This window comes from Merops nubicus, unplaced genomic scaffold (genome assembly GCF_000691845.1).
Source record: "Merops nubicus isolate BGI_N331 unplaced genomic scaffold, ASM69184v1 scaffold33595, whole genome shotgun sequence".
Taxonomy (NCBI): Eukaryota; Metazoa; Chordata; class Aves; order Coraciiformes; family Meropidae; genus Merops; species Merops nubicus.
This window is the reverse complement of record NW_008612178.1, coordinates 1-11,262: the sequence shown is the minus strand read 5'-3', so window position 1 is coordinate 11,262 and position 11,262 is coordinate 1. Positions and strand designations below refer to the sequence as shown.

The 11,262-nt window shown below is 49.9% G+C and overlaps 1 protein-coding gene across 1 annotated transcript; it reads right to left on the bottom strand.

Annotated features, from left to right (window-relative positions):
• Window positions 1–1,585: 1,585 nt before the first annotated feature.
• On the bottom strand, window positions 1,586–9,776 carry LUZP1 (leucine zipper protein 1). Its single transcript, XM_008941474.1, has 3 exons — window positions 6,633–9,776; window positions 3,048–3,212; window positions 1,586–1,624 (listed from the first exon to the last, which is right to left on the bottom strand). Exons 1-3 carry the CDS (start codon window positions 9,774–9,776, stop codon window positions 1,586–1,588), a joined length of 3,348 nt encoding a protein of 1,115 aa, XP_008939722.1.
• Between the last annotated feature and the right edge of the window lie 1,486 nt (window positions 9,777–11,262).

Below are 11,262 nucleotides of genomic sequence, written 5' to 3'. Positions count from 1 at the left end.
TTTGGGTGCTGGTGATCCTGCTGTACAGTTAACCTCTGAGCAAAGCAGGATGCTCAGGGTGCTTTATTGCAATTTTACAGGCTTGTTAAAAAAAAAATAATTTCCACTGTGGTTTCAAATCCCAGTACTGCCTCATAAACACGGGGCAGGGGGAGGCAGTTCAGAAATCTGAATTTAACTTCAGCATTTCAGTTTGATTTTTTGGGTGCTGGTGATCCTGCTGTACAGTTAACCTCTGAGCAAAGCAGGATGCTCAGGGTGCTTTATTGCAATTTTACAGGCTTGTTAAAAAAAAAATAATTTCCACTGTGGTTTCAAATCCCAGTACTGCCTCATAAACACGGGGCAGGGGGAGGCAGTTCAGAAATCTGAATTTAACTTCAGCATTTCAGTTTGAGTTCTGAATTTTTTCCCATCATACTTGATGATAAATTTAACACATTCTCTGCTCGCACTGACAGATTATGAAAGGGTAACAGACAGCAGTTGATATTTATCTTAATCTGACTTAGTTTTAAGATTATTAGAGCTGCCATTTAGTACTAATTTGAAACCATTATCTTTTTGTCTTGTTATGCAACTTGATATGAATAATAAAATACAAAAGAATAAAATGAAGGGTTAAAAATACAAATTTGGGAAACTATCTAAAAATGGCAAAAGGAGACACTGCCTAGTTGGCCATACTGGAGCCCAGCTTAGGGTCCAGTCCTGCTGTCTCCACCCTGTTTTTGGAAGGAACAAGGACGTTCTGCTTGGCTGTGAGGACAAGTGCTGTCTTCCCCCCCCCTGTGCTCAGCTGCTGAGGGCAGCAGTGCTGTTGCCTGCAGGGCACGCTGGATGGTTTCAGGTAGGGAAGCACCCCAGTCCAAGTCAGGAGGAAGTTTTGCTGCTGCATGATCTGCTGTTGGTTTGACTCAGTGGATGAATTCTTGATGCTGGTGAGGAGCAGGTCACGCAAAGCTTGTTGCAGAGACTGGCAGCAATAGGGAAGAAACTGCTTCTAAATGTTTTCTGCCCTTCTTCCTTCCTGATGTGTAAAACAAGCAGTGGGGAATAGTTTCCTCCTGCCTAGAGGCAGAGGGTGCTGGGGACACAGGTAGAGATGACCACAGCCCAAGCCAACAAGGGTGCTTAGGAAAGCTCAGACTGCCCCCAGGAACTGAGAGCTTCCAGCTGTGGAGCCACACAGGGCAGCTGGCAGGGGCTGCACCGACCCACAGGGATACTTCTGGGATCCTGTGATTAAGTTCTGTCTTGTCCAGGGAGTACCATTGTTCAGAGTGGCTATGCAGTCAAGGTTTCCAAATGCAGACAGACCTATTGTCCTATGGAGATTAAGATTGCAGGTACAGAGGTGAGAAGTGGGAGTCCCCTGAGCAAAGTCTCTGCAGCTGCCTCTTCAGCAATGAAGAAAAATAATTCACTGGTAAAGCTCCTGTACCTTGCAAATCGCATCAGAGAACTGGTTTCAGGCTAGCTGAAGCCTCTGGAGAGGTTACAGACAGGTGTGATGCCCATGAGCATGGAACTAGCCTGCTTCTTGCTCCACTGTGCAGCGTGTTGCCTGAGCAGAGAACACAACTCATCTCCGAGACGTTGTCCGGCAGGCCCGGGCAGTGCCCTGTAAGAGAGAACCCTGCAGCATCACTGCCTGGCCAGCACCCCCAGCTGCCTCTGGCACCAATCCTGCTCTAGGGAGAAGTATCACGACCGCCCTGAGGCTCCACAAAGCCCACCAGGCTCCTAGCCCACAGCAGAAAGACCCAGACAGGGGCCACCAGCTTTATGCCGCAGCATCCCCTGCAGCCGCTGCCACCCAGCACGTGGACCTTTCAGGTGGGATGCAGCACAGAGGAGATGGAGCTGAGCTAATGCCAGAGCACATCTCCATCTGCAGGGTGCTGGAGCTCCTGTCACAGCTCAGTGGATGCCTGGGTGAGGCAGCAGATGCAGGTGGTGACGTGTGTGCTGTGGGCACCTGACCCTACCCGAGTCTGCTCCGCTGTGACTCAGGCTGTACACCAAAGGAAGCACAGCCTCAGGCCCAGGAGCCTGCAGCTGCCTGGCTGCATGTCACTGTGGGAACACCCCTCTGACCACACAGAGCTCTGAGTGCTGGCCCTCAGCTCCCAGTAAGGACAGCATCAGCTCTCTACTCTCTAAATGCCAGGCTGCAAAGCTCAGCTGGGACCACGTCCCTCTGGGCTCTTAATTCTGTGCCATTTCACCAGGAGGTGTTAGGATGAAGGGCTCTCAGCTGCCTCTCTGCAGTCCTACTACTCTTATTCAAGACTCAGCAACTCCTGTTCATGTCCAGTAAGACACACTGACAACGGGTTTGAGGTCTTAAGGTACTTCCTGCTGTGGGTGATCCACAAAAGGCAAAATGCATTCTGCTTTAGGCAGTTGCACAGACAAAGATGTAACACCAGGAGAAAGAGTCTCTTGCACAGTCATGAGCACGGCTGTGCACCCAGGAATTAAAGTCTGCCTGGTCCCCATCTCTCTGGAGGGAGGCTGGAACACACTTTCTTCTTTTTTCATATTTCAGGCAATATAGTCACAGTGGGCTATTTTCTACTCCTCTGTGTGTCCAGAAAGATATTTTAGGAGGCAGAGGAGCAGGTATGCAGCAGCACACAAGCACCCTAAGTAGTACAGCAGTCCTCTGAAGCAGATAAGTCAGGAGCTCTGATTTTGTCTCTCCAAGTGTTTTTTTCCTATCTCTGATTGTCCAGTGTGTGCCAGAGGACAACTAGGTGCATTGCCTCAGTCCATTTTTAGCCATAAAGCTAGCTGAAACAAGTCTAGAACAGAATAAGGTATTTCTTTCTTACTGGTGTAGGAAAAGTGTAGAATAGTTCACAAAGGAAACACACTAGACACTGCACCTCTGGGCAGTGCTAATTTAAGACTGGATTTCTCCTAAAAGGTTTAGACTCACTTTGGACACGTTCTCTAGGTTATGTTACTGGGAGGTCAGCTCAGATACTGGCTTCTTGCCTTGTAACTCTCTTTTCTGGGTGGCCCTTGAACTCACATACCTGCTCCTCCACCTGGAGATCCAGTGGTACCTGGGTGTTGGATACAGGCTCCTGCAGCTCCATCTTGGTGGATGGCCTTTTCCCTGGTGTCTCACCCTGTGAGAGGAACTCAGAAGAACCAAACTGTTTTCTTCTGGAACTGGGCACAAAATCTTTGCTTTCATCCTGTGTGAAGGAAAATAAAGAGGGCTGGGACTCAGGGACCATGAAGAGCTCTGGAATAGCACTGGGTCCTGGGTTTGCAGCGTGAGCTGCTGGCCTGAGTCCCTTTGGCAAGGAGGGACTCGGGCCACCAGGTCAGCTCTGGCATGTCCTCACCTCTGTTCTATTTTATAGTGTTTTGCCTTTTTTAAAAAAAAAAAAATAAAAATCTGATCATTTTAGCCCAAGTGCAGTCTTCTGTTCAGCTGAGTGACAAACCTGTGCTCAGGCTGCGTGGCTCACTGGGCCCAGTGTGCCTGTACCCATGGGGATATCCAGCAGAAAATCCCACAATTCTGGGACTGAAGCAGCTTCTTAAGTATTCACTCTGAGTTTTAACTACCATGCTGGGGAGTGGTCAGCAACCTTAATCTCCCATTTTCTTTGCTATGAGGGTGTGATGATGGAGTGTCCAACACCGTTTTCCTGATACAGGCATCTAAAAGGCACTTTTAAACTCACTAATGTTTTCTTGAATGTCTGCAGAGACATTTATGGGCATATACTCTGGGACTCAGACACCTACGGCCTGCCTCAGGGCTGCTGGGGCACCCGTGTCTGCCACGGAGGCTGTGTCCTGCTCTGAGTTGTGGGTGGGGCTGAGGAGTCCCTGTCACCTCCAGCTCCCTGGGGAGATGGCAGGGCTCTTGCTGCTGCTGGCTGGGAACTTCCTTATCCCTGAGTTCCAGCACGCTGGCAGGCGCCGTGATGTCGACCCCAGAAATGAATCCTTGGTTTGTTGTTCCTGGGGAGCACTGGTGTGCTGTGGTGGGGTGCTAGGGCAGCAGGCTGTAGGAGCCAGCGAGGTGGTGGCACAGCCCAGCTGGTCCTGCCAACCTCCCTCCACAGACACCTCAAGTGCAGCCGTCCTGCAGAGCTGCCTGCCCACGGCCTGCCAGTGCCCTGGCACTCACTCCAGCCCTGCAAACCTCCAGCAGCCAAACACCACACCAGAGAAACACTGCCTGCCCTAGGGAAGCCCAGCAGAGGATGGTGTGAGGTGCTGTATGTCCCCGTGTCCCCCGGGTGCCCAGGGAGGCTGGTGCAGCACCAGGGCTCCCCAGGCTGCACACCCCCCACCCACCTGCTGCTGCTCCAGGGGCCTCCCAAAGACCTCCCTGGGCACTCCAAAGAGCTGCTGCCCTCCAGCACAGGTACTGCTGGGAGCTGCTGCCTCTCCAGCACAGGTACTGCTGGGAGCTGCTGCCACCTCCCGTAGCTTCCTCAGGGACATTTGCCTACACCAGTGGCACAAAAACAGAAGGCTCAAAGGGCACTTTGTGCCTTTGCATCTCCTTGCAAGAACTGCTTCCAGGTGCTCAGTTTGGGTCTCTCCTGAAGGGCTGGCTGAGGCAAGGACTGAGCCTCCAGCTTGCTTCAGCCTCAGCCTCCTGCCCTGCTGCAGCAAATGGTCAGACACCAGGAGTACTTAATGGAGGAGAGGAAGATGGATTTTGGCAAACCAGCACAGCCCCTGTGTTTCCCCAGTAGAATTCTTATGGCAATCTCAGACTTTGGATAAAGGAGCTGTAAGAGGCAACAGTGATGCCTTCACAGGAAAACTGAATGTGCAAAGTCAGCATAGATCAGTGCCAAGACTTCTGCCAGAGAAACAGCCACATCTTGAACTGACACACAAATCCCAGAGGAAGCAGACTGCCTGTGGTTTCAGCTGCATTATAAGCCTGAAGACACCTTTCAAAGGCAGATACCTGGGTGTTTCTTCCAAAGGCATATGCAATGCTTTGAGCTGTCCAAACACAATATTTGGTATATCTGCATCTGCAGTCTTAAAGGGTAACTTCATGCTCCTCACTTACAAGCTTAATTTATGATCAAAAATTCAGATTTGTGACTATGAGGTGCCAGGATGATTTAGTTTCAATGTACAGTGATGCCCAACTCAATGCTCAGCAGCTCTGGGTGAACTAAACACACCATCCTTCCCTGGCAGCCACTGCACACACGGGCAAGGCTGAGAGCCAGCTGAGCCACCAGGGATGCCCTGGGTGCCCACGCAGGGGTCAGGCTGCTCTGCCAGGGACACTTCAGCTGCTGCTGTAGGCACAGCACACGACTGCCAACTTTGATCTGACAGTGACCTTGAGACCACAGGCAGAACGTGCTGCAGAGCTGCACTCAGCCCTGGGGGCTGCTACAAAAGAAGGAGGAGTGCCCCCTCCTTAGGGCCCCACGGCCAGGCCAGCGGCCAGCACAGACCTCTCCAGCTGAGACCCAAGGCTCAGGGGGTTGTGAATCCAAACTCCTGGGGTAAAGGGAGCTTTAGGGATGGATCTCCCATTTCCAAAGCACATAAGCTGCTGTTATGCAAAAGGCCAATCTCAGTCACACCAGTTCTGCCTGGAGTCATGAAATAGAAGTACAGACTGCCTGTGACTCTGGCCAGGGAGCACTTTGTAGCATCAGGCAATAGAATCTGCAAAGCAAAGCAAGGGTGCAAACCCTTTGGGGCCAGAGAAGTGGAAGAAAAGTTTTGCAAGTGTAAAACTCCTTTCACACCATTGCTACCTCATCTTTGTCAATGCCAGAGTAATTCAGTTTTGAATCTGTCCTCTCTGCCACCAGCCCTGTCAGATTACCCAGGAGACTGGCAGTGGCACATCAGGAGCAGAGGCAAGAGCTGCAGCAGGAACCAGCATGTGGTTCAATGGACTGGAGGGACACTTGGTGCCAGTGAACTCACTTGGAAGCTGCTGGAGCCTGCGGCACCAGTGGCAAGTATAGTTCACTACATCACTGCCTGCGTGTGTCAGCTCCCAGGAACTTCCCTCACTGTGGTACCAGCCAGGGGAAGAGGAAAGAGCACAGCCACCCCTGTGGCTCTTGCTTCTTTTCAGGTACTGACACAGACCAAGGAAGGAGCAGCCCTGTGTAACCAGCCACCACTCACCTGTTCAGGAGATGCCTGGGAAGCATCTCCAGACTAGACTGTGGTTTCACATGGGGAAACTGTGCAGCTCTTCCTAAAAGAAGCTGTGTATCTACAGCTGCCATGAGAGCTACAGCTCTGCCTGAGGCACATTCCTCTGCTCATTTCCATCATTCTTTCATTACTACGCCAAGTTGACAGTGCCATGCAAAGCCACTCTGGAAAGCTCACCATGTCCTACACAAGCTGTGACCATGTCTTCTCCCGTACAGTTATTGATAAGGCACCATGAGATCCAAGCAGATGGATCCCATTTCAAGTCGTCAAAATGGGTTACTCCACATGAGATGCTCCACTGAAGACAGCAGGAGCTGGGACAGGGCAGTGCCTCAGAAAAAAAGCTGCAAGAATTTCAAATCAAGCACCCTACAACTAGCAGGCAACTTGGAAAACCTCATCAAGTGAAAGAGGAGTGTTTAACACAGGACACTTACAGGTAGCGTGGTCCGGGGCGAGGAAGCAGCCACTGTAAGGTCACCTGCAGAGCTCTTGGGTGTTTGTAGTTCAGATGCACTTAAGTTACTTTTGGTCCGTCGTGATCCCAGCTCAGGGGTACTCCAGGAATTAGCTGTGGCACTGGTCCTTGCTGAGGTCTGGTCCAGGGAGTTTGTTCTTGCACTGTTCCCTTCCATTTCTGACAGGTCCACTGAGGACCCACACATGTTTGTAGTACTGGAAGCTGCACTCTTCTCCACTTTGGTTTGAGAGTCCTCTAGGGAGTGTAAGCCTTGTCTTGTTCTCCAAGAACTTCTCACAGTGACGTGTTTTGATTCAGATGCAGCTGCCTCTGAAGAGCCATAGCTCTTCCAGCTGACTGTCTCCAAAGGCTCACTGTTCCTCTCCACCAGTTCAGAAGTCTTTATCATAATGCTGCTTCTGGAGACCACTGTTTCTGCTTTACTCCTTGGTGCTGCCTCTCCAGTTCTGTCAGTCTCTGATAATTTTAGAGCGCTTTTATTAATCGATATCTCTAAAGGTGTGGGAAGATTGTTTGTTATTGGTGAAGGCTCATTTGGAGCAACTCTGATGTTGCTGGTGGTAACATGCCTTTCCTTTGCTGCTGCATCTGCACTGGTCCTTGGGGCTGACGGCTCAGAAGGGAAGATTGTGATGCTGCTTGTCATTTTATTTGTTACCATTTTAAGAACAGACTTCTGTTTTTCTGACTCTGCCTCAGGAGCAGCCCCTCCCATGACTGCCTTCATATCCCTTTCAACAATTGCAGGTTTAATGACTGCTTTTGATCTCAGAGCCTCTCTCGGGCTGAACGACCTTCTGGATTTAAATCCTCCAGAGCTGGCATCTAGTGGTTTTACACACTTGGTGGAGTCTTCTTCATTTACAGTGCTTTTGTCATTTTCAAAAACTGATGCTCTAAGAACTCCCCTAGAATTAGAGAACTGCTTGGAACTGACTTTCTTTCTTGTCTCCAAATCTGACTGAGAGGTTGATTTTTTGCTTCTTCCAGATTCATCATCTGAATTAAGTTTTTCCTGGTTATTCTGGGTGATTTTGGACTCTGTTTTTAAACCAGAATTGACATGATCTGCTGTCGAAGACTGTTCCTTGTCTTCTTTATCAAGACCTGTGAGAATCTGCAGAATGTCCTCCTGACTCCTGGAGCGATGGTAACGCTTTGTTAGCGTTGAGGCTTTTGCACTTTCAAGGGATGTATCTACAATTTCTTTTTCCTGTGAAATTATTGCTCTTTTAGCCCTCCCCTCTGAGTGCTGTCTGTGTGATGCAGCAAGAGCGTTCGTGGTTTCTGCTTTAGAGCCAGTGGAGTCTGACACGGACAAGTGGGAGGAGAAGTGGGACCTGTATGCCAGGGCTGTGCCGTTGGAGGAGTGGCTGCCCCTCGTGAGCACATCCCCTGGGCAGTCACTGACTTCTGCCTGAGCCGTTCTCAGCTTCTCAGCCAAGGACGCCACCGATTCTCCTCTGCTTGACTTTTCCTCCCGTGTGTCAGCACCGGTTTGGCAGTTGCCACGGAGCACATGAGATGGCTTTTCAGCCTTGGATCTCAGGCCCGGGTCACCAACAGGTTTGGAAGATGCTTTCCAAGATTTCTGCTCCTGTGCAGCAGGAGGATATCGACTGAGGACAGACGGCTGCTCTTTTGATCTCTTCCCCTCATTCTGCACGACACAGCCTTCCCTCTGACCAGAGGAAAAAGTGGAAACTGAAGATTTCTCTTCCAGTCTTTTTGTATCTGCCACAGCAGTGTCTGAAAGGGCAGATGCACCAGATGCTTTTCCTGCTTTTCTGTTCATTAAGCTCGGGCTGGGCACCTGCCTAGCACTGTGGCTGTAGCTGTCGTTACTCACAGAGAGGTCTCTGTTCCTTGCTCGTTCCCGGCGCTGCTGAGGTGAGAGCTCCCTGGGCTTGTGCTTGGCAGCTGTCAGGTCAGCTGTGGCCCCTCTGTATTTAGGTCTGTCGTGTTTTCCCCTGCTAGAAAAGCTTGTGTCTTCATTTTCAGCCTCTCCGTTCTCCAGATCTTTCTGCTTTTTTATTTGCATTTTTATTTCTTCTAGCTGACCCGTTAAGAGTTTGTTTTTATTCTGTTCACTCAAGTAACTGTCCTGCAGGTCATTGTTTTTGGCTCTCATTTTTTTAAGTTCTTCTTCTAAAGATTCAAAACGCTTGATCTGAGTTTTAAGTTTCTCAATTTCTTGGGTGAGATCTTTCACTTTGTTGTCTTCCTGATTTTTATTCTTTTGGTTTTCTGATTTATTCCTGGTTTCATTTTCTACATGTTTCAGGTAATCCATACTTCCCTTCCTCCTGGTCTCCTTGGAGGGCAATGCAGAAGTCAAGTCATCTTCAATTCTCAAATCATTTCGGTCCAGGAGATTATTTGATGACCTTTCTAGCAAATTGGATGCATTTCTAGTCTGATCTGCCCTATTTAGTTTATTGTTTTGTTCTAGTTTCTGTGTCAGCTCCTGGATTATTTTTTCATTCTGCTTTTCTCTTTCATTAAAATGTTTCCTTTCTGTGATAAAGCTCAGTGCTAATGATTTCAGTTTTTCTAACTCGCCCGTTAAGCTCTGCTCAGTTTTATCCAGCCTGTCCTCAGATGCTTCCAGTTCTTTCACTTTCACCCTAAGTATTTCTAATTCTGTAGATATCTTTTTGGTCAAGTTCTTTTCTTCATTGAGGCTAAGACACAGCTGCGTGCAGTCGTTCTTGCTCCTGCCGAAGGCCTCCTCCAGCTTCTCCAGCTCTGCCATTCTCCTTTGAAGGTGTTCAATCTCTGACTTCAGCTCTCGGGTGAGGCTCTCTTCCTCTTCAAGTTTTTCTTTCATTAACCGGCAAAGCTCTTCAGCCTTCCTAATTTCTTCATCCTTCCCTTCAATCTTCAGCACTCTTTTCCGCAGGGCTTCCACGTCAGCCAGCATGCTGGAGTTGCTGCCTTCTGCCTGGATAACTTTGTCCTGCAGTTCAAGCAGCTCATCCTCTGCTTTCTGTAGATTTTTGGTTGCTTCCTCCAGTTCATCAAGGCGGCGACTGAGACTTTGCAATTTGAATCGTAGGTGCCGATTTGAGGTTTCCTTGTAACCTGTGAATTCTGCCATGTTTATGTGTTATTCCTTGTAGGTGAAAGCTTTGCTTGGGTGTGGCCTTCAACACCTTGTGTATTCCTGGTACCTTACTGTTTCTCTGAACAGGGGTAATCTCACCCTGAAAGAAAAAACGCATAAAATCAATATAAGAGTTCAGAATATAAATATTCCTACTGTATGCATTTAACCTATACATGTTTATACAAATAACTTTTTAATGAAACACATTTCTGAGTACTAAATTAGAAGAAATGACACTGTGGAGAAGAGCCACAGCCCATTTACTTTGTCTATAGAGAATTTCTAAAAATAGCCTGTTCCAAATAGCTGAGGGAAGGAAGTGCTCTCCTCTGCTGGTCTGCACAAGTGGCGTGTGTGCAACCTCACCCCAGTGCTCAGCAGTCAGCACAAGCTGCCCCTGTGCAAGCTCTTAGGCTGTGAAGGTTCATACAGATGCAGGACTTGAGTCCGTGTACACGGACGTGCCCAAGCAGCAGACACCTCTTCAGCACTGCACCCGTCTTCTGAAGATGCCTTAGAGATGAAGATTCAGGGAAAATAAATAAGACTTAAAAACTAGAAAATGCAGCCCCTAGACATTTGGGGGCCAGTGAGGAGAGGGCAAGACCCCCACACCCAGCTCACAGATGGAGGGTGTGAGAGCTGCTGCCAGTCAGCACTGCCTATCGCTGCCAGTATTTCTCCTGCAAGCTGCTCAGCAGAAATCTTTGCTAGGGTTGCAGTCACATTCTGAAGATACTGTGCCAATGGAGTTTCAAGTCTCTCCCTCCTGTTTCAAAAGCTGTCATTGCCCTCAGCTGCCACCCACTCGCCCACCCAGGAGATGAGCAGGAGCAAACACACCTCTCCTTGCTGCCACTGAGAGCACCAACTGTAACACACAGGCACAGGCACATTCTGGCACGCTAAATGTAGATCTCTTCTCAGCCTAGCTCAGAGGCAAGCTGAGCTCCTGCGCTTGGCAGGGAGTAGGAGGGAAGGGACCTGAGCAGGTCAGAATGGCTGCTGGAGGATCTGCAGTCCCTCTCAGCATTAGCACTGCCCTGTCCTGGGCCTGGGGCAGCTCCCACCCCTTGCAAGTGCTGCTGCAAACCTGAGGGGGATATGGGGAGTGACTGCAGCTCTTTGACCTGTGCCCTTGTAGCAGGACTTGGCCTCCAGCACTTCTGTGGAGCTCCCTGAAGAGGAAGCGCTGCAGAGCTCCCCAGTTCCCAGTGCCAAGGAGTGCAGAACAGGACGGAGGGAGAGACTGCAGGAGCCCAGTGGGAAGCCCCTGGCGGAGAGAGATGAGTTTCCTGCCGTGCAGGGGGGACAGGCCTGCCAAGAGACACCCACCACACCCCAGGTCCTGAGGGGCCTCCTTCGCTCTGGGGCGTCACTGACCTCGGGTGGCCTCCTGCACCTCAGGCCGTTGAAACCAGCACTGGGAAGAACACCCAGAGAGAAACCTCAGCAGCCTCGAGCCCAGCCCCCCCTC

Bases quoted from the DNA above. Each gene is read 5' to 3' on its own strand.
- LUZP1 (XM_008941474.1), bottom strand. From the start codon at position 9,776: ATGGCAGAATTCACAGGTTACAAGGAAACCTCAAATCGGCACCTACGA. The intron at 3,213-6,632 runs GTAAGTGTCCTG...TCCTTCACACAG, and splicing joins CGCCCCGGACCACGCTACCT to GATGAAAGCAAAGATTTTGT. The intron at 1,625-3,047 runs GTATGTGAGTTC...TCTCTCTTACAG, and splicing joins ATCTCCAGGTGGAGGAGCAG to GGCACTGCCCGGGCCTGCCG.